General features: G+C 42.9%; 3 protein-coding genes across 4 annotated transcripts in view; all 3 read left to right on the top strand.

Annotated features, from left to right (window-relative positions):
- Positions 1-27,262, top strand: part of LOC143492533 (uncharacterized) — a 695,466-nt gene that overhangs the window by 17,666 nt on the left and 650,538 nt on the right. The gene's annotated exons all lie outside the window — the stretch shown is intronic.
- LOC143492532 (stonustoxin subunit beta-like) lies at positions 7,584-12,136 on the top strand. Its single transcript, XM_076990859.1, has 4 exons — positions 7,584-7,614; positions 8,006-8,144; positions 8,190-8,559; positions 12,059-12,136. Exons 1-4 carry the CDS (start codon positions 7,584-7,586, stop codon positions 12,134-12,136), a joined length of 618 nt encoding a protein of 205 aa, XP_076846974.1.
- Positions 7,600-27,015, top strand: LOC143492543 (guanine nucleotide-binding protein G(I)/G(S)/G(O) subunit gamma-13-like). 2 transcript variants are annotated; one of them, XM_076990870.1, is made up of 3 exons: positions 7,600-7,614; positions 25,964-26,061; positions 26,877-27,015. In XM_076990870.1, exons 2-3 carry the CDS (start codon positions 25,964-25,966, stop codon positions 26,980-26,982), a joined length of 204 nt encoding a protein of 67 aa, XP_076846985.1. In that variant the 5' UTR covers positions 7,600-7,614; the 3' UTR covers positions 26,983-27,015. The 2 variants fall into 2 exon arrangements, with proteins under 2 accessions (XP_076846985.1, XP_076846984.1); XM_076990869.1 differs by lacking the exon at positions 7,600-7,614 and adding an exon at positions 23,048-23,344.

The raw sequence follows: 27,262 nt of genomic DNA, 5'->3' as shown, positions 1-27,262 counted from the left end.
CCAGTGCAGCTGATGTAGAACAGGGGTGATATGATGATAGAAAGGAGTTCTAGTAATAATACGAGCAGCTGAGTTCTGAACCATTTGGAGTTTGTGCAGAGATTTCAGAGGAAGACCGTAAAGAAGAGAATTACAGTAGTCCAAACGAGCAGTAACAAGATTGTGGACCAGAATGGCAGTAGTGTGTGACGAGAGAGAAAGGCGAAGACGATTAATATTTCTGAGGTGGAAATAAGCAGTACGAGTAATATTGTTTATGTGGGATTGAAATGACAAGGTATTATCCAGGATGACACCCAGGCTCTTTACTTGAACAGAAGGAGAAACGGAACAATTATCAATAGTGAGAGTAAAATTATTTGCTTTGGAGAGATTAGACTTGGTGCCAACAAGAAGTATCTCTGTTTTATTTCCATTTAGTTTGAGAAAATTATGAGAAAACCAGGTTTTAATTTCAACTAGACAATCTGCAAGAACGGCTGAGGGAAATTTAGAAGAAGGCTTACTTGAAAGATAGAGCTGGGTGTCATCTGCGTAACAGTGAAAATTTATATTGTATTTGCGAAAAATTATACCTAAGGGAAGAAGATAAACCATAAAGAGAAGGGGGCCCAGGACAGAGCCTTGAGGCACACCAGCAGTAACAGGAGAGGATTGAGAAGTGGAAGTTCTAAGCTGTATAAACTGAGAACAATCTGATAAATATGATTTAAACCAGGAAAATGAAGTGTAGGTTATCCCAATAGAGGACTTCTGTGAAGAAGAGTGGAATGACAAACAGTGTCGAAAACAGCACTCAGATCCAAGAGAATAAGAATAGAGAGAAGACCAGAATCGGCTGCAGAGAGGAGATCATTAGTAACTCTAACCAGAGCTGTTTCTGTGCTATGGGAAGATCGAAAGCCGGATTGGAATTTTTCATATAAAACATTGTGTGATAGATATGAGTGAAGCTGAGCTACAACAACTTTCTCTAAAAATTTTTAAATGAATGGGAGATTAGAAATAGGTCGTAGGTTATTAAAATCAGACGGATCAGCACCAGGTTTCTTTAAAATCAGAGAAATAGCTGCCGTTTTAAAGGCTATTGGTACAGTCCCAGTCCTAAGAGAAGAATGAATAATAGTAGTAATAAGAGGGAGCACAGCGGGTAAACATGATTTAACCAATGTTGTGGGAAGTGGATCCAATGAGCTAGTGGATGTTTTAGCAATAGAGATAAGGTCAGATAGTTCTGAAGCAGAAGGAAGAGAGAAAGATGAAAAATAGTCAGAGGAGAGAGGAAAATCAGCTAACGCTGTGACTAGAGAAGAATCAAAAGAATTAGTGACAGTTGTAGGTGTGAGCTGAATATCAAGAGATTTATAAATATTCTCAATTTTCTCAATGAAGAAAGACATAAGAAAATTGCAGAAGGTAGTAGTGCACAGATATGATGGAAAAGAGTCTGGGGCTCGAACAGTTTTATTATAAAATGTATGAAGTGATCTAGTGTTGCCATTCATAGAAACAATTAAAGCAGTGTAATATTTCGATTTAGTTTGTATTAAAGAATCCTTATAAAGAAGCATATGTTCCTTGTACAAATCCTTATGAACGGTCAGTCCAGTTTTTCGTGACAGCCTTCATATTGTCGCCCTTTGGCTTTCAAGAGCCGAAGTTCTGATGTAAACCATGGGGCCGAGCGTGAGAAACGAACCATACGCAATTTCAGCGGAGCATGAAAGTCTAGACTGGCCTGAAGACCAGTGTTATATAATGTCACTAGATCCTCAAGGTCCATATGCTGGTGGAAGTCCAATTTGGAAGTAATACAGGAAGAAAATAAAGCTGGATCCATATCCCTGATATTGCGGTAAGAGACGAGAAGGCTTAGTAGTAAAGAGAGGAAGGTTGGCATTAAAAGAGACAAGAGAGTGGTCCGATATAGCCATCTCTTCCACTGAACAGTTTAAAGGAGTGACACCAGAGCAGCAGACGAGGTCCAAAATGTGACCTTTAGCGTGAGTAGAACTATCAATATATTGTTGTAGACCGAAGCTCTCCAAACATGAAATGAAGTCTGTCATCCATATGAATGGTAAAATCGCCCATAACTATAATAACCGGTGAGAGTGTGATCAGGTGAGTAAGCAGCGCAACAAAATGCTGGAAAAAGTCTTTATTACCTTTTGGAGGCCGGTAAATGTTAGCGATAATAGTTGGTGAGGAGCCAGCAAGTCGACAAATCAATGCCTCAAAGGAGTCAAAAGCGGGAGCAGATACCTGTACAACTTTAAGTTCCCCGCGATGAAGTATCGCAAGGCCACCTCCTCTGCCAATCTCGCGAGGTTTACTAATGTAAACATACCCCGCCGGGGTCGTAGATGTACACACACATACATGACCGGTCTAATCCTTAGTTACATGTAAATGTACACACATACATGACTGGTCTAATCCTTAGTTACACGTAGATGTACACACTAGGGGTGACCTGCAATAGTCGCAGATTTGACTATTCGATTGGATGACCCCTAGTTGACTATGAACGTCATCGGAGACAGAAGTCTTTCACTGAACTTGTTTCTTTGTTTCACCAGTTCAGTGTGTAATGGGTGTTTATTGTTGTCTAGTATTGAGTGTAGTTTGTTTAGGGCCCTTTTTTCAGCTACTGTAACTAGTGATTTCAGCTCAGTGTTGATCACTGACCTAATTGCTGTTTAGTGTTTGTGTTAATGTTTGTGTTAATATGTGTATGTTGTGAGGTGTGTGTGTGTGTATATATATATATGTGACACCGGGGCGTCGGGACAGAGGCAGCCGGAGACGGGGGTTGAACAGAAGGATGTTTATTATCCATGGCAACCAAACCAGTAAAGCTCTTAGCGCACACACTGCAAGTGATGCAAGGTAAAGCTCGTAGCGCACACTAGTAGGGAACGCAGTGACGGACTCGCTGTGACCAGAGATGCTCATGTGTAGCGCGGGACGCTCCGGGAGTAGCGAGCCCCTGGTGGGGGGTTCTGTTACGGAACAGCTCCGGACCCTTCCCTGTGGGCGTGTCATGATGTCGTCTGCGTGCAGTTATGTCCATGTTTGTACTTCCGTGGGTGTGGGTTGTTTGTGAGCGTGTTCGTTTGTTACACCTGTGCCTTGTCTCGAGGTCACGTGGGTCTGTGTAATTCACCTATTTAATGTGCGTTCGCGCAGTGTCGTGTGCTCGTCTTTGTCTAAAGCTACGTGTCTGTATGAGTGTGTATGTGCTGCTCTCACTACACACGGAGCTTACACTCGTGTCATCTCAATAAACGTTCTATGTTCACCGTGACCGTCTTGGTGCCTGCCTCCTACACCCGGACGTTACAATGGTTTAATATTTTAGTTTTTTTTGCCTGTGAGCCGACTCCCCAGATGTTCAAAGATAGGAATTTTAATGTAGGCATCAAAGTGTTATTGTTAATGTAAAGTTCTGTGTGTGAATAGGTGACAATAAAACAGGTGGTGAACATATAAGGGGAAGCATAACATTAACTAAACAGAGAAGGATAAATGTAGGGTGGTGAGACATTTGAAGGTATGGGATCATAGGGTACATGTGCTGAGACTTCTTGGAGACAATTGCGTAGACTTATTCAATATTTTTTGTTGTGTAATTAGGGTAAACCTCGGGTTTGTTTAGAGTTCACTGGCTTGTGTGTTTATGTTGGTGTGTATGAGTGTATGGCTGCAGTGGTGTGATGATTGAGTGAGAGAGTTAGTAGAGCCAGTGGGTAGTGTCCTTGTTCCTGTATAGTTGTCCATTAACGTGTAGTTTGTCTACTATAATGACTGCTTTATGAATCATATCTTTGCGAATTGGAAAAAAAATTTTATGTCTTTGCATGATTTCTTTTGGGAATTGGTCATTCAATCTTAAGTTGGTTCCTTTAAGCTTCTTTGCTTGTCGCTGTACCTGTATTTTTTGATTAAAATGCTCGAACTTTGCGACTATCGGGTGGGGGCGCTTGTTCGAGGTGTTGTCTGAGTTAGATCCTATGCGGTGTACACAGTGCAAAGGTGATATTCTGAACAGTGGTAGTCGGTATTTTGAGATGAGATTTAATGAATTGTTTGACTACTTGTTCTGCATCTTCTGAGGGTTGTTCTGGAATGCCGGAAGAAATGAGATTGTCTTTAATGCTGCGCGTCTGCAGGTCCAAAATGGTTTCCTTCATGGTTTTGCTGTCCGTATTTATAATAGCAAGTTCTGATGTGAGTGTAGAGACTGAGTTTTTGAGTGTATTATTTTCTTTCGCCAAAGTTTTGATCTGGTGTTGACTGAATTCTAGACTTTGGCGAAGAGCAGAAAATATAAAAGATTTTACAGGCATCATCTCATACAGTCTCACATGTAACAGTCTTATTAGACCACTGATATCACACAGTGTAAGTCCAGTTTTAGGTTCTTTTCATGTAGGTTAATAGTGCACTAGACAGACCCTCCAGAAAGTCGCGATGTTGCGATTTGCAACTTCAACGCAACTTCAAGCAAACCCCGCGAATTCAGGGCGGTGTTGCAACTTCAGCCAATCACCGCAACTTTCCCGCAAATTTGACCAATCACTGATGTCGTCTTGATGTGACGTCGACAAACTCCCACCTTACTTTCGTATACGTTCAAGAGGAGCGGACTGAAAGCAGCATGAGCGACGAAAATAACGGCAAAAAGATCGGGAAAAGCAGTATCCCGGTACACTACATGAAAGCAGGGATAAACCGTTTTTTTTTTTTGTTTTCAGTGTTTTATTGTTTCACAACGATGGGTTCATACATGTATTTCCAACAAGTTTAACATTTCTAGCACCAGCCCATCCACTCCAAGTGATTTTTCATAGTCTTTTAAGAGACGGAAAGTCCATTTCTGCCACCGCTGTTGCACTTCGAGGGATCATTTCAAGAAAGTGAGAGGGATCATTGTGCATTCTCTGTCCCAACACCTGTGTTTCAGGGGGCGGGGCATACAAAATCTTAAGAGGGATCATTCCTGCCCAAACTACATAGAGCACATATGTCAAAGCTAAGGCCCACGGGCCAGATCCGACCCGCAAATTTATTATCTATGGCCCCCTGGATGATATTTAATTACTATTAGAACCGGCCCGCACGCCACAGCCGCCCGATGGTGTTTTGCCCGCACAAACACTACATTCCCCACAATGCAACGGTAGCCCGCGAAGTCACTGCAGCGCAAGCAAGCGGTGAGGGTCTGAGATAAAGTTTATAAGTTTAAACTTTAAACTGAGATAAAGTTTAAAGTCAGAGATAAAGTTTATTTATCTCTGATCCATATCTATGAGTTACTAGTTCGCTCTGGCGCCAACCACTGGCGATCGATCTCGATATAATACTTAATTTGTGTCCATTTTACAGGCCGCCCAGTAACAACTTACGCTAACCCCGCCCCCCCCGTCAACAATTAACGTTCGCCACCCCCTTCAGGTTCAAATCTCACTCCAAGCGATCTTGAAAAGTTGGCAACCCTGAATAAATTAGGTAAATAGATAATTAAAATGGACTACTAAATAGAGGAAACTATACAACATTTACTCCCTATTGTAATGTACTCACAAAAAAGCAAAAACACACCGCAACTTCCATCGCAATTTTTTTGAAAAACACCCACAACATCAAACATTTTAGCCCGCAACAATCACAAAAAAGGCCCGCGAAATCCTGGTGGGACTGACTAGAGTTCTGAAGGGTGAGAATAAACATAAGAGCTCAAATAAACACAAGCAGCAGTGATGTGGAGAAGAGTGAACAAAGCCGTCTGCACGGAGGACGCCATCTTGGAGATGAGAGTGGGGGAACCTTCACTACAGTTCCCAGCATCTCTAGCTGCTCCATGCAGACTGATCTGGAAATACATCTCTCTCTCTCTCTCTCTCTCTCTCTCTCCTTTCTTCAGCTTGTCTGGTTGTCTGGTCACAGTGGAAGGTTGTTTTTCTCTGGCTTCAGCTCTGAGCTCAAACCCCTCACACCTGAAAGAACTGGATCTGAGCTACAACCACCCAGGAGAGTCAGGAGTGAAGCTGCTCTCTGCTAGACTGAAGGATCCACACTGCAGACTGGACACACTCAGGTATGGAACATTAGTGTGTGTGTGTGTGTGTGTGTGTGTGTGTGTGTGTGTGTGTGTCCTAGAGTTCATGAGTAACTAAACTACTGAAGGCCATAATCATCTGTTATTTATGTATTTCTGACTGGTCTCTCTATTAATAATTCATCCTGTTTGTAGACTCTGCTGTGCAGTGATATGTTTGTAGTGTTTTTGTTGTCTAGTGTTTGGTTTTAGGGTGAGTTGGGGAGTCAGTGTTATAGTGAACTGTACTGCAGTGTGTTACAGTGAGTGTGACAGTGTTAGTGGGTGGAGCTGTGTAGGCCAGAGGGCGGAGCTACAGTCCTCCTGCCTGACTGGTTGGTTCCTGCTCCCCATCATGACGGACAGGTGTGTGTCATCAGGGGGAGGAGCCTGGACTCTTTAAAACAGAGACAGAAGCTGTCTGGACAGCAGGGTGAGGACTTTGTGTTGTGGGAGATCCACCATGTGATGGAGGAACTTTACAGTTGTGTCGTTTCACCTGTGTGTGTGTGTGTGTGTGTGTGTGTGTGTGTGTGTGTGTGTGTGTGTGTGTGTGTGAGTGAGAGAGGGAGGTGTCTTAGTCAGTGTGGTTGGTGTGTGTGTGTGAGGAGTGTTTCAGTCAGTGTGGTTGGGGTGTGTGTGTGAGGAGTGTTTCAGTCAGTGTGGTTGGGGTGTGTGTGTGTGTGAGGAGTGTGTCAGTCAGTGTGGTTGAGGTGAGTGTGTTGAGTGCTGAGCTGTAATCAGTGAACAGTGATCATAACTGTCCTCGTCCTCCAGATGTGTGAGGCTCATGATGATGGCAGTACTGACAGTGTCACTGGACCAGTTCTGGTGGTCTGTAAACTGGTGCTGGTGTAAACTTCTGGTTCTGATGGTGTGTAAACTGGTGTTGGGAAAGGGAGAGAAAGAGAGAGAGAGAGAGAGAGAGAGAGAGAGAGAGAGATGGAGAGAAATGAAAGAAGGAGAGATGGAGAAGGAGGAATAGAGATAGAGAGAGGGAGAGAAGAAGGTAGAGAAAGAGGGAGGGAGAGGAATATGTAAGGAGATAGAATGAGGGAAAGATGGAGAAAGAGAGAAGAGAAAGTTGGAGGGAGAATAAGAGAGGGATAGAGGAACAGAGGTAGTGAAGGGGAGAAAGAAGGAGGGAAAGAGGTAGGGAAAGGGAAAGATGGAGGGAAAGAAAGGGAAATAGAGCAAGAGAGGAGGGGAAAAGGGAGAGATGGAGAGGGAGAGAGAAAAAGGGAGGAAGAGAAAGAACAAGGGAGAGAAGGAAAGAGAAGGAGGGAGAGAAAGAGACAACGAGAAAGGGAGAGACAGAGAGAGAAGGAGAGAAAGAGAATGAGAGAGGGAGAGACGGAAAGAAGGAGAGAGAGAGATGAAAAAATTAGAATTAGAGAGGTAGGAATTTTAACTCTGTGTGTGTGTGTGTGTGTGTGTGTGTGTGTGTGTGTGTGTGTGTTTTAGGGTGGATCATGCAGGGATGATCAGAATCAAACCAGGACTAAGAAAATGTGAGTTCACTGTTTCAATATAATCTACACACACCAGCACACACACACATATATATACACATACATACACACACTCTCTCACACACAGTATTAACAACTAATTGGCGAGCTCAAACTATATCGGAGTTGTTTGTGAGGCTCCAAGAGCAACAGGCTACACAGCAAGCGTGATGGAGTACACCAACTGAGCCAACTGAGGTCAATGACGGTATTGCTGGTCTGCCTCTCCCGTCACGCATCACAGTCATGAAATTTATAGGGTCGGGCCCATCACCTATAGAGGGCGCACACTCACAAAAACCAATAAGACAAATACATGCAAAGCATCAATTATGGCTCCTACACAATATTTGTGTGTGTTCTCTCCTCTAATGTCTGTTCTTGTGTGCAGATGTGTGTGAGTTCACACTGGATCCAAACACAGCACACAGAGAACTCTCTCTGTCTGAGGGGAACAGGAAGGTGATGTGTGTGGAGAAGTGGCAGTCGTATCCTGATCATCCAGACAGATTTGATTACTATGAGCAGGTGTTGAGTAGAGAGAGTGTGTGTGGAGAGAGTGTGTGTGGAGAGAGTGTGTGTAGAGAGAGTGTGTGTGGACGCTGTTACTGGGAGGCTGAGTGGAGTGGAGATGATGTTGTTATAGCAGTGACATATAAAGGAATCAACAGGAAAGGAGGCAGTGATGACTGTAGGTTTGGATGGAATATAAAGTCCTGGCGTTTGCGCTGCTCTAATAACAGATACTCTGTCAGACACAATAAGAAGAGAACTGACATCTCTGTCCCCTCCACCTCCAACAGAGTAGGAGTGTATGTGGACTGGACCGCCGGCACTCTGTCCTTCTACAGCGTCTCCTCTCTCACACACACACTCACACACTTATACACATTCAACTCCACATTCACTCAGCCCCTTTATGCAGGGTTTGAGCCTTGGCAGTCAGTGTGTGTGTGTGTGTGTGAACTAGAATAACCTCCTGTGTCCTGCAGGAACACCTGGGTCTCCATGGTAACACTCCTCTACACTAGGGGTGTATTCAACTTAGAGCTTAGATCGGGCCTAACAAATCAAACCCGACCCTTTCCGAGCCCGTGCACATTGTGTCCGAGCCCGGCCCGGCCCGACAAATTAACTGTAATTATGAGCCCGAGACCGCTTTAAACCCGACAATTCCTTAATACGTGGGCCGTTATAGCTGCCGTTGTCAACTACACTTTAGAGTTGTTATAAGTGAACAGAATTTTTAAAAGTTATTTTGATGAACAATGCAACAAGGACGACACGAATTAACAAAGTAATTATTGGATTAAATAAAAAATGTATTATTAAACTGAACAGGTCAACCCCATGTTTACGTCCTGCCAGTTGATAGCCTCCTGCCTGAAAAATTAATTAGGAAATTAATTAGGCCAAATATGCTGCCTGCTATAACGTAAGTTAGCAGCATGCCACACTTACTGCACTCCACAAAGCCGACACACACATTGTCACTACCCACGACTTGATTAAAATATTTCCATACCTCCGACTTTCCTTTAAAATTGCTTACTTTTAATTCTCCTGTTTTTATTTTTTTCTTTATTTGTTCAGGCTCCATGTTGCACACCAGCCAATTTAACACAGCAGGGCAGGCTCGGTGTTACGCTTGTGGAGGAAAACTGCGCGTGACACGTTGCCTTTTGCAATTTCGTAGTTTGACATGTGGAACTTTGTATACATTAAGAATATTGTCGATATAATATTTCGTCTAATTATTACATAATTTTGCCTCTACCAATTAAGCTAATAGTGATAAAAAAAAAAAGCTCGATCACGCCCGGTCCGGTCCGACCCGAGGATAGTGGCGGGAAATACCGGACCGACCCGGCCCGCGGGTCGGGTCGGTTCAAGTTCGGGTTCGGGTGCGGGCAGAGAATCTATACTCTAAGGATTTTCATAGTCGAATCTGATTCGTCAGCTTTTCCCTTTTCAGGACTTTTTTCCTCTTCAAAGTAAAAATACTTTTAAAGTTTTTAGTAGCCGTTATAATCTCGGCAGATGCTGCGTGTATTCTGTAGCGTGTTCAGCTCCGCTCATTTGGATTGTGTAACTGCAGGGTGTGATTTATTAATGTGTAGTAAGGAAGATGCCTATTGTTAATGCGCATACATCATTTAAAAATATTTATTAACAGAAATTAGTATGATTTTATTTGACAAAAGGCTATATATAACGAAAACAAAGACATTTCATGTAACAACTAATGCTTAGCTGCATCCTTGGGCACCCCCATGCAGTTAGAATGGTACATTCAACTATGACGTTCATAGTCGACTAGGGGTCCTCCAATCGAATAGTCGAATCAGTGACTTTTGCAGGTCACCCCTACTCTACACACACACGACTGGACATGACGACTGATCCAGTGAACATCATAACACACACATACCTGATCAGACTTACACAACACACATTAGGGCTAAACTATAATAATTTATCTATAAATTGCGATTGCGATTTAAAATGCGATTTTTTTCCCACTGTTTTTAGGAAACTCTGTTTCTGCATTTTTTATACAGCTCAGGTACAGGTTTGCCAACTTTTCAAGATCGCTTGAAGTGAGACTTGAACCTGGACTGGGTGGCGAACGTAATCTGTTGTTGTGGGGGGGAACACGTAACGTAATTTGTTGGGGGGGGGGGGGGGGGGGGGGGTGGGGTGTGGCGAACATTATCGGGGCGGTGTAAAATGGACAAAATTTTAGTATTATTATTATATCGCGATTGATTGATCGACTGTGGTTGGCGCCAGAGCGAACTAGTAACTTTTTAGTCTAAGATGCTCAATGCGTGAGAGTTGGCAACTTGGCTAAAATATGTGCGTGAGGGCATTTGGTAGCGCATATCCAGTGTGTTTAACAAAGCCATGAAGCCGGGCTTGTTCACTATATTAACGGGCATCATGTCTTTCACTATGAACAAGGAGTTACTATCAATAAGGAGTTACACTTTCAAACGGTTCGGTTAGTGTTCCCTGTCGGCTGGTACTTGACGTATTTGAAGATACAGCACTGGTCGTTGGCATTTTACCCTTGCAAATATCATACAAGGCTTTGTGGTGTTTTTTTAAATGCTGAAGGTTTGTAGTGTTACCTCGCGTCGTAGCAACAGTAGCAAGGCACGTTTTGCAGGGTACCTGACGTTGAGCAGCATCTTTTTTAAAGCCAAAGTAATTTCACACAACTGATGTGCTGCCCCTCTTTGGTATTAGACTTTCAGTTGTGTCAGCTTCTGTCGAGCCTGAAGCCATTGTGCAACAAGTTAAAGTGTGCTGTGTTAACTTCACTTCTCCACCTCCCTGCCTCCTGCTCAGGTTTGCTCCGTTCGTCCTTGGCTCGGCTCGCTCCCAAGTCACGTGACCAGTTTAAATCGCAGCCTGTGCGATTAGAGAATCGCGTTTTAAAATATCGCGAGATTATCGCAAATGCAATTAATCGTTCAGCCCTAACACACATACACACACATGACGTCAGATCTCTGCTGTGTCCTCGTTGTGTAAAACTGCATTAAGTGTAGCGACCACAATCATTTTATTTTTAATCATGTTGCAGAATTTGTGTCAGTGCACAAACTTTTCTACGCGAGTGTCCCATGATCGGGGTGATCGTAGCTAACAGTTAGAAATAACAATTTACAACACAACTTCTCCAGCGCAGGGAGCATAAACGGAGATCACACTCGCTCGACGGATAATTCAAACTCTTGGTCTCTTACTGGTGACCATAAAAGATAAAAACAGAACACACATATAACCGCTCACCTGCAATTATCATTTATTATTTTAATCATGTCTCAGCTAAAGTTAGACAAACTAGCATCAAGTATTTTGATCACAAACCTTAAAATACGATCTTAAATTAATGCCTTTTTAATCCTAACCCCGTACATTCATATATTTAACCATTTAGAGATTCATTAATGACCCAATCTTAAATAAATTCATTACAATACTCGTTTATCTTCAAATGAGCGGGGAGAAGTTCCTACTTGTGGTAGTCCACAAACGTTTCTGCCCCAAGTATCCCATAATCCCTTGCGGGCTGCGGTGCTGACGTCAGATTAGTGGCGCAGACTTATTTTAGCAGAAATTTCACATTATACACACACACACACACACACTTTCCCCTTCTCTCGTACACACGCGCGCGCACACACACGTACACACACACACACACACACATTTTTCTCTCTTTCTTTGTCATGCTGGCCCTTCTGTCTCTTTATCACACACAAACATGTTTGATGATATGTTGGTCTTTCAGACAGTCTATAACACTTGAAATTTCTTGAGTTCATTTACTTATTTTCTTAGTATCTTTCAGTTCTTTCTCCCCCCCCCTCTCTCCTCTATAATGTTAGGTTTGATAATTATAATTCTAAAATGTGTTGATTTTCTGTTTAAGACGGTGTGTCCTGATTACCATCAGCTGAAACCCTCAGTCTCTTCTCTTAAGAGTGATGATGTATTTGTGTTTATCTGATCCTCTTTATAAACAATAAATCTTTGGATTGTGTTGTGTGAACTCTGAAAGGATTTTCATTCCATGTGTCTAATTTGTAGTGATACACATGTGGACGCTGTTCACAGTAAAGATGTTTCATGTAAGTGTCCTGCGTAGCTGGAAGGCTCTGAACCTACAACGACGGGCAGGTCTGGAGCCACCGGAACCACAAGCCCCCGAGAGCCGTCTCCCCCGATGGTGGCCACGAACTGCTCTAAAACACCCTCCCTGGGAAGACAGGGGAAAATGCTTTCAACATGGGCACGTTCACAAACACACACACGGGCACCTGAAACACAAAAGGCACAAAAGGGAAAAGGGGATTAGGGAGAAACATTGGGATTGACACACACACAGGCACAGGCATCCACGAGATCGCCCTCGCTGCTTGCCATAGCGCAACCAGCGGCGCAACCCCTCCTTGGGTCGCAGGCGAAACAGGCGACGGAATCCCTCCGGTCTTCGGGAATGGTTTCCCAGCGCACAGCGCTGCTTGGTGCTCCCGCCGAACATGCACCCGCTTGCTTTGTTCGAGGCGCTTCGGCCGCTCTTCTAGGTGCTACCGGAGGGCCTGCCCTTCGTCGCTCGCTGGCTGTTTTCTGCAGCACGTCGGGCCGCTGGCAATACCCTCTCGCGCTCCCTGGAACAGCGCTGCCTTGTCCCTCGACATCTCCATCTCCTCCTCCTCCTCAGAGACGCCTCGACCCAGTGACATGGGTTCCTCTGAGGTCGGGTAGTGTGAGCAGTTCAACTGCTTCCCTCTGAGGGGGAACGAGGAACGTCCTCTCCTTTCAGGCACCCCCTGTCTGATTGTACAGTTTTCTCAGAGCACACAGAGGCACTAGCTTCCTCCTCTCGCTGTTGTGCTCGGAGGGGGGAGCAGCCCCGTCGACAGGGGGGGACAACCGGGTCTGTTGTCCAGGGGCATCAAAGAGCCCAGCAATTTATTTTTTTTTTAAAGTCAATAATTTTGAATTAATCTTGAAATCTTTCATTAATATAAACTTCTGTACTCAAAATAAGCTCAATGGCTAAAATATATATATATTTTTTACCTATCTGCATATTTTCCATTAATTGCATACACCTCCGCCTCCCACTGAAAAATGGTTTGATCCAGCAATGACTGTAGCTGGCTGGTACCCGCCCAACAGCGGGAAATACAGTGGTGGATAGTTAAAGAAAACTGAAATCTGGAATGCAGAAAAGAAAGGAAAAACATTTACCTGACGAATTTTAAAGTTGCATTGTGTTCCAGGTTTGAAAAGTGCTGGAATTTAGGCTAAAGTACTTATGCTTGAAATTGTAACTATTTCGTTTCACAACAAATATCTGTCTGACTGAACAGTTTTCTTGTATTACGTTAACAAATACGAGCCTCTTGTAATTCCAGGACGAAACATGAAAGAACGTGAAGACGTTAAGATTGGGCGTTTTGAAAATAAACCACCATTAAATAATGTGATTAAAAAAAGCGAATTATATCGAATCATTTCGAGTATATGTGTAAATATTTAACTTAATTAAGTTTAACGTGCTGGGAAATATTGAAATGGACCTTGAAAGTGACGTACAAGTGCTTGAATTCCACTTTATAAAGGTGTATGAACCCGGCAAACATGACTTTTTTAATTGCGCTGAAGAGCGGCGCGCGCGAAGTTACAAAATTCGAAGTTACTCGCGCACGGGCGGTGCCACAGCGATTATGTCATTTTTGCCGCGCGAACCCTCGTGCCGCTCGCGACGCGTCAAGTATAAACTAGTCAGCTGTCAGATGTGTCAACAGTTTTGATGTGTGGCTATATTATATACTATATGACCTAACACAAGGATTGTATGCTACAGAGGAAATTCAAATGACGTGCGCGCGGGGGGGTGGGGGGCACATGAAACTTTCTTGTCCCGGGCCCCAGCAAGACTGTCAACGGGCCTGAGGGGGAGAGCAAACAGAGGGGGGCTGACGTCCTCCTCCTCCTCCTCACCGTAATACTCGATGAGTGCCGAGTAAATAGATGGAGGGGGGCTGACTTCTTCCTCCTTCCCGTAATACTTGGTGGGGGCCGAGTAAACGGATGGAGGGGGGCTGACCTCTTCCTCTTCCTCACCAGAATACTCGGTGGGGGCCAAGTGGACGGACAGAGTAGTACCCTTCTCTCCACGCGGCTTCAAAAAACGCCTCAGCGTTCCTTTCCCTCTCGTTCACCTGGGCATACACAGGGGAAGATGCATGATGGCCCTTGGCCTTCTTCATCCCCTTCTTTGCTCAGGACACGTATCCTGGCATTTTGTCGGCTCATCTTTCTGTGATGGTCGGAGGAGGCAGACACAATGAAGAATTTTGTGGTGAAACATATACTTTTAATTAACAAGAAACAGTGAAGTTCAGCGCGGATAGCGCAAGCACTCTCATACGTGGCTCACACCGGCAAGAACTTTAGATAAAGACGAGCATGAGACATTGCGCGAACGCACATTAAATAGGTGAATAACACATCCCCAGTGATCACGAGACAAGGCACAGGTGAGACTACAAACACGCTCACAAACGACCCACACCCACGGAACTACAAACATGGACATAACAGCACACAGACAACGTAGCGACACGCCTACAAGGAGGGGTCCGGGGCTGATCCATGACACACTGGGAGAAATCTCTGTATTCTAGAGTATTGTAGTTAATAAATGCGGCCTCACTGACCCGGATTATTTTCTCCAGAGTATGAAAAAAATACAGTCACGTGAAAAAATTACGATACCCTATGAAAGCCTGAATATAAACCTGTATATGTAGATATTACAGTTTTTGACGACTGCTAACATGCATTTCCCAATACTTGTGATACATTGTCTACACTCTAAACACAGCAACACATTTACCTCACACAAATAGCCAAATAGTTAATATCGTGTTCAAAAGCGCATTTTCTTAACTAACAACTCTGCATTTCACAACACAAAGTTTTCTCTTTATACACCAACTTTGTTAAAACACAACAAACCTGGTTCAGTATCCAATAATTCTTTCAAACACTAGCACATATTCTCTATTCGAGATGAACATAGTCAATCTGTCACGTTGGGGGGGGGCTCCCTACCGGTCGCCCCCGGTTACAGCGGCAGCGGTCCTGTTTTTGGTCACGTGATGTTCGTTCCTCAGGTGGGCGGGACCCGTGATCCGTCTCACCTGAGGGTCGTTTGTTCGTCTATATACGTCTTGTCTTTGTACCAGTTGACTGCTGGTTATTATTTCCTTCATTTGGAACAATGCACGGGTTTTTGGTTTGCACACTTTCTATTAAACCATCCTCTTTCCCTGAGACTTGGCGTGATCGCTTCCTTTTTGAGTTGCTCACCCTGCCCGTCACAGAATAACCAGCCACCTTCGGAAGCCGCCAGTCTCCTTTGCTTTCTCCTTCGTTCGTGGTCATGTCTCGTGGTAAGTGTTTGTCTACGTGCTGTGTGTTTGTCGTGTATTGTCTGAGAGAGTGTTGAGTCTGTCCCCACTCGTCCCGCCGTGTTTAAATGTTGTTTGTGTTTAAACCCGTAATTCACACGGCGGTGACTAGAGCTGGGGACCGGTAGACTCCGCTCTCGCCCAGCGAAACTACCGGTGCCTCATTGCGCACGTCCGTTGTCCGTTATCGTCTCTGTGTGTGTGTATGTACGTTGTAGTGTTTTGTTTTAATAACGACGCGGACGTGAGCGAGTGTGTGAGTGTGCCGTGGTGTATGTTTCGCTGGTGGTGTTCGTGTGTGTATGTAGTCGGGTCCACCGGTGCGTGCCGCACGCTAGACCGCGTTAGACGCGAGGGTCTCTCGGTGCCTTTTGCCTCGCTCACCCGATATCCCGCGGTGACGGGGGTGAGCGACTGCGCCCGAGAGACGCGTCGCTGTGGGCGTGACGCGCAAGCCGCTCGCGTATAGCTCTCTCTCTCTCCAAAGATCTGCGGATCCCGTGGGAGAACGGTGAGAGAGAGAGAGAGCTGGAGTAGGCGCGTCACGCTCCGCAGAGCGCGCGCATCGGTGGGTCCTGTCCGTTTGTTTGTGTTCTGTCTTTGCGTGTTCATTTTGTCCTAGAGTGTAGCGTGCTTTGTTTTATGTAATTCCTCTCTTGCACCCCTCTTCACTGTGTGTGGGGAGGGGTCCATTTGAGGTCCCGTGCCAGGGCACCTTGGGTGCGTATATGTTAAATGTTGTGTCTGTGTTTTTTGTTTTGTTATTCCCCAGAGGGGCCCCCCCTAAATATGTTTTTGGGGGGGAGCTATGGGGTTCCTGAGCCACGACATGTGGCTCAGAAGGCACTGCTCCATCAGGAGACCTGACCGGTTGGGAGGGACCCCTGAGCAAAGAGGAGCCCCTGTACCCCTTTGTAGGCGGAGGACGCCTGGGGTGTAAGGACAGGGTGTCTCCTCAGGCCAAGAAGGGGTCCCTTCCCCCCTGTGTAAAAGGGGGGTCAGTGGTCGGAGCAGTGCGCGTTTTGTGTTATGTGTTGTCTGTGTGCGTGTGTGTGTGATGTGTTGCAGGTCGCTCCTGGAGGTGGACTGCGGCACTCCCGGACCTAGTGGGGTCTCCAGGCGGAGACCCTCCCCTTCAAGCTCGGGGTGACCAGTGTGTCCCTGATGCGGATTGCCAGGGCCCTGGTCTCTGGCGCTCCTGGGTTGGGTGGAGGAGTCCACCTTGAGATGAGGGGCCCCGGGAGGGGTTCACTCCCCAGGAGTCTGGGGTGACCCCTAGCGAAAAGGGCAGGGGTCAGCTCCGAGCAAGGAGGTAGGTTCGGGAGGTGTTGGTGGAAGCCGTGGCCGCACCCCAGTGTGGCGGCCTGCACACATCCACACCTATGACGTTTGTTGGGCCATGTGCTCCCGGTCCGCACACAGCGGTGGGGCTTAAGCGGCCTAAGGGTCCAGGGTCCCGCCCAGGAGGCGAGCTAACTTATGTGTTTTTATGTTTCAGCTCCAGGACTGCAGGGAACGGGTCCCTGCCTGGTCTGCGTCCTGTGACGAGGAGCATATGTGTTTTGTGTTTTGTGTTTCAGCTCAGGACGGCAGGGAACGGGTCCCTGTCTTGTCCCCGCCCTCCCGCCCCTTTGTTGTGTTTTGTGTGCTGCCGCTGTAAGCCGCACATCCGGAGGGGAGTGCGGCTTTGGTGGGGGGGTCTGTCACGTTGTGGGGGGGCTCCCTACCGGTCGCCCCCGGTTACAGCGGCAGCGGTCCTGTTTTTGGTCACGTGATGTTCGTTCCTCAGGTGGGCGGGACCCGTGATCCGTCTCACCTGAGGGTCGTTTGTTCGTCTATATACGTCTTGTCTTTGTACCAGTTGACTGCTGGTTATTATTTCCTTCATTTGGAACAATGCACGGGTTTTTGGTTTGCACACTTTCTATTAAACCATCCTCTTTCCCTGAGACTTGGCGTGATCGCTTCCTTTTTGAGTTGCTCACCCTGCCCGTCACACAATCACTGCACAACCACTGTAAAAAAACTAATATTTGATGGCAATACAGAAACAGTATTACATGTAATATTTTACTCTCTCCGGGCAAATAACAGACATTTTATAGTAACATCTTTTGTTTTCTTAGTCAGTTCATTTTTACTGTAATCCAATTCATTTGGACTTTTTTTTTTCAAATGTGTGCATTTTTGGCAACATACTGTCTACACAATGAGTGATATTTACTGTTAGGTACTATATGGCAAAAAAAGGAGTCAGTAACAGTTTTGCAGTAATGGTTATATTTTACTCAGTGCTTAATTTGTAAATCAAACGATTCCAGAACGCAAACAGCGACATCAGGGTAGTAGGCTTGAAAGTTACCGGATCGAGGCAGACAGTTAAGCTGAAATTAAGCCCTGATTGTAAATTGTGGCCTAACCCAAAAAATTATTACCATAATTGTAAACATAATTAGCCATGGTCCCATATGTGTAAAAAATACACATGCACAAAAAAAGCCACACAAGGGGAAAAAAACAGGATACAAAACTGAAAAGTCTTGTTAGGTGTAATCATCAGATGTGATGTTGATGAAAACATGTGGTCAAATGCTGAAGACCGTTTAGTATTTTTTAATAAAAAAATTAACAAAGACCTTTTTACAACTTTCTGTAAATTTTAATTTTAAAAGAATGCAATTTCTGGTGAGGAATAAATTGGGACACCCCATATTGTTCCACTTAAAAGATCACACAGAGGTGTATCACATCTGGTGCACATGATCAGAACATCATAACCAGCATTTAAAATGAGGCTTGCCCTATTTAAACCTCAGAAAACTAGATTTGGTATGTTCCTGACTGTTGAGGTGAGACTGAGCACTATGGTGAGATCCAAAGAGCTGTCTGATGCCCTCAGAAAGAAGATTGTGGCTGTTTATGAGTCAGGTAAGAGATTTAAAAAGATATCAAAATAATTTGATAACAGCTATTCCACCATCTGGAAATTGTTTACAGGTGGAGGACTATGGAGTGATTTTTGTTTCAATAGTTCCACAAAAGCAAAAGTAAATCCAAGAGCAGAAAGTATATGTTATGAATGCAAAACAGAAAAAAAATATATCAAAAGTATATTTTTTTAATATAATTGGTTATTTGAAACTTATTTTTGTTTGCATTTTGACAAGTTTTTGGTTCCATTGTTTTTGTTTTTTTGGATTTTCCCAGTAAGGTCTTTTGCTTCTGGAATCTCTCTTTGCTTCTGCTTTGTTTTTTGCTTCTGACTTTTGGAACACATTTCACGTGTGGGAGGGTCTTAGATGAAGGCGTTCCTCTGCAATCTCCATTGGTCACTGATTCCAGACTGACACAGAGCTCTGAGACCGCCTCTGGGACCAAGCCACGCCCACCACACCAGCTTCCCAGCGTTTTCAAACATGGCGGAACGGGGGTTCTGTTTCACAGTAGCATGTAAACTGAGTTTTACCATTAAAGTTTATACAAAGGTTTTAGTTAATTGCTAAATGGTCTGTAGATATTGCAAATGTACATAATAACTACATTAAGCATGCTCACCAGCGCAAGCTTTTTAAAATTTTAATGAACTGGATGGAGAGAACATTGATGTGTGGAAGAAATATGAGTATTTGCAATATCTGGTATGGGGACAGGTGTAGGATATATAGTAAATTTACAAATATAGTAAAATACATAATAGTAAAAAATACCTAAATTAAAGCAATACTGAAAAGTGGCCACCCTATATACAACCAGCTTTGTTCACTCACACTGTTTTTCAGTGTTCTGCAGATGCCAAACACAAACACACATCAGATGCATCTTGTGCTGTCCATATTTTATTAAGAAGTGAACAATATTCATTGAACCATTGGACATAGCGATACTAAACATAATACATGTCAGACATGACATTCAGACACTGTTTGACTCGGAGATTAAAAAAAAAATTTTAACTGGAAGGGGTGGGAGTAAGAACAGTAGTCCATTGAAACGCAGAGTGCGGATTAGTTTCCTTCTCACTTTAGACCCGCGGGGACGCGAGCGAACGTTACTGGAGGAGCAAGTAACTAGTCGCTACTATTGTGAATGTAGCAAAACGGTGACAGAAGCTACAGCAGCGATTAAATTAAAAATAATTTAAAGGCTAGCTTTAAACACGCTCTTCCCTGTCGTCTTCTCTCATGATAATATCGCGCTGAAAAATATTGACCTGTCTTGTCAATGTATGGAGCCAGATCCGTAAACGCGAGAGGCCGCTTTCGCCATTCCAGATGGCTCAGTCAAAACCATTACATCTTAATGAACCAATAAATAACAATAGCGGCGAAAATGAGTGTAAAAATACCAGGGTTCACCATTTAGAACTACAAAAAAAATCTTGTTTCTTATTTTACCGTTAACTATCTACCTATTTAGATAGCTTGTTTTACCGCAAAATATGAAAACTTCAAAACGGCGAATTTCGCCGCAAGGTGACAGATTTTCATGACTGCATCCAGTTCACTAAAATTTTAAAAAGCTCGCACTGGTGAAGTGTGCTAAATATTAACCGCCATGCTTAATGTAGTTATTATACAGTGTACATTTGAAATATCTACAGACCATTTAGCAATTAACTAAAACCTTTGTATAAACTTTAATGGTAAAACTCAGTTTACATGCTACTGTGAAACAGAACCCCCGTTCCGCCATGTTTGAAAACGCTGGGAAGCTGGTGGGGTGGGCGTGGCTTGGTCTCAGAGCTCTGTGTCAGTCCGGAATCAGTGACCAATGGAGATTGCAGAGGAACGCCTTCATCTAAGACCCTCCCACACGTGAAATGTGTTCCAAAAGTCAGAACCAAAAACCGAAGCAGAAGCAAAGAGAGATTCCAGAAGCAAAAGACCTTACTGGGAAAATCCAAAAAAACAAAAACAATGGAACCAAAAACTTGTCAAAATGCAAACGAAAATAAGTTTCAAATAACCAATTATATTTAAAAAATATACTTTTGATATATTTTTTTCTGTTTTGCATTCATAACATATACTTTCTGCTCTTGGATTTACTTTTGCTTTTGTGGAACTATTGAAACAAAAATCACACCATAGAGGACATTCAAACCACTTCAACCATGTGCAGGTCTGGCTGTCCAAGCAAGTTTAGCCCCAGAGCAGAACATAAGATACTAAAAGAAGTCATGAAAAATCCTAAAGTTTCATCACAGGACCTTCTGGATCTGCTACTACTAGAATCTGCTACTGTCAATGTGAAAGTGCATGATTCAACTATCAGAAAGAGACACACACAAGTAACATTTTCATGGGAGGTATGCAAGGAGGAAACATTGGATCTCTAAGAAAAACATTAAGGCCAGACTAAAGTTCAACAGAGAGAACACCGACAAAGACCATGACTAGAATAATGTTCTTTGGACAGATGAGTATAAAATGTAATTATTTGGACACCAAAACAGAAGACGTACAGAAAATCCACCAAGAACTGGATGAAAACTATGTGGAGAGTCAAAACCCAGATCTTAATCCCATTCAGATGTTGTGGAGTGAAAACTATGTGGAGAGTCAAAACCCAGATCTTAATCCCATTCAGATGTTGTGGAGTGGCTTAAAACGGATTGTACATGAAAGAAACCCATCAAACATCTCACAGCTGAAAGAATTCTGCGTTGAGTGGGGCAAACTTTCTTCAGATCGATGTCAGAGATTGATAGATGACTACAAGAAGCATCTCACTGAAGTAATTTCAGCCAAGGGACAACACTAGTTATTAGAGGGTAGGATGTTTTAACTAGAATGTTTCATGAGTAAAACCTTGTTAATTTTTGTTGTTTAATTGCAGTTAAAGAACTTTCTTTTCCAGAAATAAACAAAAACAAGATTTGACATTGATATGTGAACATTTCTTAAAGAATTGACTATTTAATGGGGTGTCCTAATATTTTCATATGATTGTAAATAAGGGGGATGAAGTTTCCTGACCATTCCTGAAGTTTCCTGACCATTCTATATGTCAGAAAAAAAAGTCGTATTTGTTATTTTAACTAGTTTTCAGATATTCTGGAAAACAGATTTAACCAAAACATTTGCTTAAAACTGATAAAAACACCTCCTGGCCAGGGTGTACACAACCCAGTGGGGAACCGTCAGAGGGCCTAAAATATTCTTATTTTATTAAATATTCTTATAAAATTTTATTTTATCTACTTACAGTTTGACAATCGACATCTAAACAATTACAAAAATATAAGCAAATAAATTATTCAACCGTGTCTATTCAATCTGTGTTGGAAGGTGAGGGGTTAAGTGGATGCCTGTGAGCCTGTGTCTCCCCCTATCAGGACTGTGATGCCCGCTGTTCGTTTACAGAGGGCCTGGCAGTTATAATTCAGCGCAATACCAGTTTCAAATGACAGTAAAATTGACCAATCATATCTTCCCTCTTAGTGGGCGGGCTTAACTGTATGATAATTTCCGCCCGCTGTGGCGACGCTAGCTGTCGTTAGCGTACCACCGCTAGTTAGTTTCGATTCATTCCTTTGATGCCCTCGTGCGCGTTGTTTACATATTCCGCTCCCGAGGAACACGGAGCTGTGAACCTTATTTTGTTGGAACCTTATTTTGCTTAAGAAGTTATCTAGTACAAATATTATTGTTTATTGCATTTTTAAAGCTGTACTGTTGTCTCAATTTTTCTTTATTGCAGTTCATTAGGAGAGGAAACTAATTTTTTGTTGGGGGGCGGGGGTGGATATGGGAGCAGGCCCAGGTTTAATGGTCATGGTTCGCTACTGACACAAACACATATATACCCATAACCCTGACCACATTACATGTCCATGGACCCCACTAGCACTCCCCCAAAATGTTTTTAAGGGGGAACCCTGCTGTGGGGATTTACATAAAACAGTTGACAAATGCACACTAGAACAAAACACAAACGTACATAAAACACAAAAACAAGACTAAGGAGTGGAAGAAGCGTACACATACGCACTCCAGTGAAACTACATTTAACACTTTTTATCAACAAAAAATGATGAGCTACGTCAATTCGTACTCGCACTCACAACTTTAACACAGATGAGCTGCGTATTTTGGTGCTCATATCCACTCACAAATATCACACATTTCACCTCCGAAGCATGACCGTATTATTGATATATTTGCAGTAAATGCCAGGGTGTTACTTTAATATAATTTGTAATGCATGAGCTGACATGAATATTTGAGCTTTTTACTGTCTAATTATTCCTGGAAATCTGTGATATAGCAATAAGACGGTATCCCTCAACTGCTAGCTTTTCCAATATCCTCCACACCATATGGAAATATTAGGTACATTCTTAAACCAGCAGATTATTGATTTGAGTGCTTGTTTTTGAACCAGTGATTCTAATGTAAACTGCATTGTCACTGTGACCTAGACAGTGCTTTCAGGTTAGACTGGAGAGAACTCGTGTTTGCATGTATTTTACATTGGAAATGCAGAGTCAAATTGGGGCAACACCCCTTTTCCTTCAAAAAGCACAAAGGCCTTCACCCTTTAATTTGAGTATTAAACCAACTGGCCATCCCACTAGTGGAGCAGCAGGTGCAGGTGATCTGAGCACACGCGCTCCTGGACTTCACTAAAGAAACACAAACATTGGACACTTCTGCAAAAGTGCAGCAGTCAGACAAACGATTCTTTGATCCTTTGCACTTCAACTTGGATCCCTCTGATCACTTTGGGTACGTGTGTCACATCAGCACTGGTTGTTTTGTCTTTTCCTTGACTTTATAATCCAAAGATGTGTGTCTGTCATATTACAGTAAATCTATTCTCAGTCTGATCTGTATAATCTGTAGGACTGACCAGATGTAGGTTGTCTGATGATGTACTATGATTGTCAAATTGTGATTTCAATTATTTAATTGCAACATTTCAAACATTAATTTAAGTTTCAACTGTAGTAATGCAATATACTTCATATGTATACCTAAATATAGTATACTGCATATGCCAGTGTTGTGCTTTAATGGCTGTTTAATTATGCACTGTAACGACTGGTGTAGGAGGCAGGCACCACAACGTTTAACTCCTTAACGTTGATGTTTAACGGTGAACATCAAACTTTTAATGAGACTCAGACGTGCAAGCTCAGGGCGGAGCACGAGAAGCACACAAACAAACTCACGCTGACACGGAATTTTAGACAAAGACGAGCACAAGACATTGCGCAAACGCACATTAAATAGGTGATTCACACACATCCGCGTGATCTCGAGACAAGGCACAGGTGCGACTACGAACACGCTCACAAACAACCCACACCCACTGAAGTACAAACATGGACATAAGGACACGCAGACAACGTAGCGGCACGCCCACAGGGAAGGGTCCGGAGCTGTGACCGTGACATGCACAAGAAAAATGTTCCTTCTGATGCAGAGAGGGAGTCTCATGGGTCTTTCCATGAAGATGATGTTTGAAATGTTGCAATTAAATAATTGAATAGTCATAGTTAACAAATATGACACATTTACATTTGAATGTTTTCACATTAATCAATCTCTCACTAACAGAAACAACATGCATGTCCACATTGGACACACATTGACTTTATTGCACTGTAGTACTTGGGTCTGAAGTATTTGTATTTGGCCCATCAATTAATTTGGTAATTTGGTTATATACTTATACATTTATTTTAATAAAAAATATTTCCAGGGTGGGCGTGGACAGAAATCTTTAACATCTGGAAGAATTTTGATTGCAATGTTTGTTTTTCTTCCAGCAAACCAATTTGATTCCTTCATACTTTGAAAACATATCATATACACTATATTGCCAAAGGTATTTGCTCACATTCTTTGACTCGCATATGAGCTTAAGTGACATCCCATTTCTATCCATAGGGTTCAGTATAACATTGGTCCACCCTTTGCGGCTAGAACAGGTTCAACTCTTCTGGTAAGGCTGTCCACAAGGTTTAGGAGTGGAGTGTGTTTATGGGGATTTTTGACCACCATTTTTCCAAAAGTGCATTTGTGAGGTCACAAGACGAGAAGGCCTGGCTCTCAGTCTCCGCTCTATTTCATCCCAAAGGTGTTCTGTTGGGTTGAATTTAGGATTCTGTGCAGGCCAGACAAGTTCATCCACACCAGACTCTGCCAATTGTCCAAAATGTCTTGGTATGCTGAAGCATTCAGAGTTCCTTTCACTGGAACTAAAGGGTCAAGCCCAGCTCCTGAAAAACAACCCCACACCATAATCCCCCCTCCACCAAACTTTACACTTGGCACAATGGAGTCAGTCAAGTACCATTCTCCTGGCAACCGCTAAACCCTGACTCATCCATCAGATTGTTGGATGGAGAAGCGCGATTCGTCACTCCAGAGAACGCACCTCTACTGCTCTAGAGTCCAGAGGTGGTGTGCTTTACACCACTGCATCCGACACTGTGCATTGTACTTGGTGATGTATGACTTGGATACAGCTGCTCGACCATGGAAACCCATTCCATGAAGTTCTCTGTGTACTGTTCTTGAGCTAATCTGAAGGCCACATGAAATTTGGATGTCTGTAGTGATTGACTGCAAAAAATTGGCACACTTTTTTTCCCTGTGCTTGCTCAATAAAAATAACATTTACTTTGTTTCCACAATGGTGTTTTTTTTCCCCTTTAGTGTTTCTGAAAGCCAGCAAGTTGCACTTTGGAATGACCTTATCGTATCATGTTTTTGATCTAAGTTTGTTCTACAGAATAAAATGTCTGAATGAGTGCTCATCCCAGACTGGTGATTCCATACTTTTTGCAAGGGGTTGTAGTCTTGATTCAGAAATTTACTTTCTCACCTCAAAATCAGCTTTTCTCTATGGAATCTGCATGTGCCTTTTTACAGCCTTGACATTAACCATGTGGAATCAGGGAGGAATTGGGTAAACACTGGAATTATATATATGTCTCCTATCTTATCCGTAATCAGTGGAATTGATGATGTTACAACTCTCCCCATGTTACAACCATACCCGGTCTCCCCTAATACAGCTGATAGTTGACTGTGGAATATTTAGGAGCAAGGAGATTTCATGACTGGATTTGTTGCGCAAGTGGATAGATCACAGTTCCATGTTGGAATTCACAGAGCTGCTGAGAGTGACCCATTCTTTCACAAACGTTTGTAAAAACAGTCTGCATGCCTAGGTGCTTAATTTTATACACCTGTGGCCATAGAAGTGATAGGAATATCTGATTCCAATAATTTGTATGTGTGAGCGAATACTTTTGGCAATATAGTGTATGTATGTGTTGCTTTATGATGATCACACTGCAGTAGTGATACTCTGTGTTTGGTGACTATCTGTAGATGGATGAGTTGGACGAGTCTCAGCTGAGGAAAGAGGTGGACAGTCGCAAAATGCAGCTGCAGATTGCAAGAGAAAAATGCTCCGTATCCGTCCCAGAGTGAGTGCAAAACACACCATTGGTTAAAATAACGTATTAAAACATTTCAAATTGAGAAAGTTACCAAAGTTGATTTCACAGTATTGAAAATAAAGGGGCATTTAAAATAAATATATATTTAAAGTAGTGTAGTATATGTGTTTGCATATATACAGTACTGTGCAAATGTTAAGAGGTGTTAATAGAAGTGTTAATCAAAGTGTTCATAGAAGTATTAACGGAAGTGTTAATAGTGTAACGCGGTGAAGTGCTGAAACAGTAAGAGATTACTGAGATTAAGTGGATCCAAGCTGTTTTGAAGCCAAAGGGTGTTTACAAAATCTAGATTTGATTTAGATCTTTTGTTAATTCCCTTTGCATTTTGTTGACAAACTTAACACTTCAATCTTACCGTAACAAAGTATTCTTACCTTGCATCATTTATTCCACACCTGCCTAAACCTTTTGCACAATACTGTAAATAAGGGCCTTCAATTACTGAGTGAAAGGGTGAAAGAACGGGTACAGGTGGGGAGGTGGTGATGGATTAATTTAGACCATAGTACTTTAATATTCTTATCCACAGGACAAAATTCAGTGACTTGAGTCACTCAAACTCACATTTGACTACAGGAACAATAACAGAATTTTTCTGAAGACTTGAGATGATGTTTAACTAGAAAATCCCACATCCCAGTCAAACCATGTAGAGTTCAAGTCAGGCCATGATAATATAGACAACACAGCTCTAGAAATATCATCTAGAATCTTACTCTAGAATTCAGCTTTAGAAGAATTCGTCTCCTGCCTGTTTCAATTTCTCCTCACGTTTGCAGACTGGTTAAATGGATAGAAGAGAAAATGTCAGATGACCCGTTCCTGAACGCTGAGCTGCTGAAGGACAACCCATGGGTGGAGTCAGGGAAATGTATCATGCTCTAGTAGCAGCCCAGACACCATCACCATGACTACAACAGTGGATCCACGTTTTGTGATGTCAGTGCTGTCCTGGCTAGCATGTTCAGTGCTATGTAATTTCTTTTTAGTTTAGATATGCTTAATATTTAATTTACTTTTTGTAATTTACTTGAATCCTGTAGTAAATGTTTGATGTTAAAAACTCCACTGTAAGCAATGGCTTTTCTATGCAGTTCAGTCTGTACAAAAACAGGCAGAAATAAGGAAAAAAAACATTTAACAACATTTATTCACAGAGTTTGCT

This window comes from Brachyhypopomus gauderio, unplaced genomic scaffold (genome assembly GCF_052324685.1).
Source record: "Brachyhypopomus gauderio isolate BG-103 unplaced genomic scaffold, BGAUD_0.2 sc78, whole genome shotgun sequence".
Classification (NCBI taxonomy): domain Eukaryota; kingdom Metazoa; phylum Chordata; class Actinopteri; order Gymnotiformes; family Hypopomidae; genus Brachyhypopomus; species Brachyhypopomus gauderio.
The sequence above is the reverse complement of the archived record's forward strand: the minus strand, read 5'-3'. Positions and strand labels throughout refer to the sequence as shown.